Here is a 1,674-nt window from a genome sequence, read left to right on the forward strand (position 1 = left end):
TACTCCTTGGAGGCAAGGATTCTGGGGCTTCGTCTGACATACTTTGGACATGTTGCCAGGAGGGACGGGTCCTTGGAGAGGGACATCATGCTTGGGAAGGTGGAGGGACAGCGCAGGAGGGGAAGACCCTCTATGAGATAGATTGATTCGGTGACTGGGGTAATCGGGATGGGTGTGTCAGAGGCAATGCGATTGGTACAGGCTAGAGCAGGGTTTAGGGCTCTTGTGCATAGGGTCACTATGAGTCGCAAACGACTCGACGGCACATAACAGCAACAACAACATAGAGTCAGAAGGAAGAATAGAGTTTATCTGTGGGAAGATGGAGCCTGGAAGGGCAGAGGCGATCGGAGACTGGTTATGCTCTGCTTTTTGCTCTACGTGCTGCTTACATCTAGATTTGTGCATCTACAAAGAAAAATGGTGTAAGCCACTGAAGCAGTCAGCACCCACATCAGAACACAGGGGCTACGAGTTATACAGCTGTGTTTGTTGTTAATGACACTCTACGGTTGTGCAACTTCACAACCCTGCCTGGAGCAGGGTTGTCCTTGCATTACATGCGGGCATCTTGACATAGAACTCTGATCATATTTCCAGAACTCCTGCATGACCTCTGAGGTATTTTCCTCATGCAGTAGCGGAACTGCTTGCCTCACTTACCCAGGGTCCTGCAGGGAGCCACCCACGCAGTGAAATCGCTCCGGCACGGTTTTCCAGTCTTTAGCCATTTTCACCATGGAGCCTGCATCGAGGACCCCATAGCCGAAGAGGTGATTAAACTCCAGGCCAACCCCGTTCCGCCGCCACTGGTGGACCTCATCGTGGAGCTGGTTCCGTTTGGAGGTGAGCACTGTCAGATGCTGCATGTCCCGCCAGGTCAGAGCCAGGCTGGATGAAGGAGCAAGAGAAGAAGGGTAAAGGAGAAGGGGAGAGTGAGAGCAAGGAAGACACAATGACCATGACCATGATAAGTCACGCTGGACATAGGCCCCTTGTAGCGTTTAGGAATGCCTGTGAACCCCCAGTTCAAGCCAGGGCTCCATACAGCTTTATATCCACGTGCAAGTCAATTAAAAACTATCTTTTTGCCTCCCTTATTTTAACAAATTTATTTCAGAAGAGAATTATAATGCACCCACTACAATGGGCAAAATGAGAAAGACTGAGAATATCAAGTGTTGGTAAAGATGCTGGAGTAACTGGAATTTACCCACTTTGCTGGTGGTAGAAATTATTGTGATTTGAATAACTGGCAGGCTGTATCTTTAAGGTTACTAGTATACCTCATATGGCTCAGAAATGTTATCTATCTATCTATCTATCTATCATCATCTATCTATATCTTTCTTGGGTTATTAATTCCCAAACTGCAAAGTCCTTAAATGCCTATTTATAATGGAGTTACTAAACCAGGAATGAATCTCATCCAAATAATGCTTATTCAAATAATGCGGATGATTGAATCTCAAAATCACCTTAAAGAAGTCAAACACAAAAGAGGACATTCAAAAAGATTCCATTTGTTTAAAGTATAGGAACAGGTACAACTACGTTGTACTGTTAGAAGTCAGGTCCGTGGTTAGCCTTGTAGGGTAAAAACTGGAAGGGGACCCAAGGTGGCTTCAGGATGCTGGATCCATTCGTGCATTCCACAGTTGTTTTTTTTTTTTT

The 1,674-nt window shown here is 45.9% G+C and overlaps 1 protein-coding gene across 2 annotated transcripts in view; it reads right to left on the minus strand.

The window, feature by feature from the left end:
- Window positions 1-1,674, minus strand: part of PCSK2 (proprotein convertase subtilisin/kexin type 2) — a 649,727-nt gene that overhangs the window by 40,934 nt on the left and 607,119 nt on the right. For both annotated transcript variants that reach the window (XM_006902082.1, XM_006902083.1), the window contains one exon: window positions 664-891. In XM_006902082.1, the coding sequence (XP_006902144.1) occupies window positions 664-891 (228 nt within the window). The remainder of the gene's footprint in view (window positions 1-663; window positions 892-1,674) is intronic.

The sequence above is a fragment of the Elephantulus edwardii genome, unplaced genomic scaffold, assembly GCF_000299155.1.
Source record: "Elephantulus edwardii isolate Elephantulus edwardi_28Jun2011 unplaced genomic scaffold, EleEdw1.0 scaffold00366, whole genome shotgun sequence".
Taxonomy (NCBI): Eukaryota; Metazoa; Chordata; class Mammalia; order Macroscelidea; family Macroscelididae; genus Elephantulus; species Elephantulus edwardii.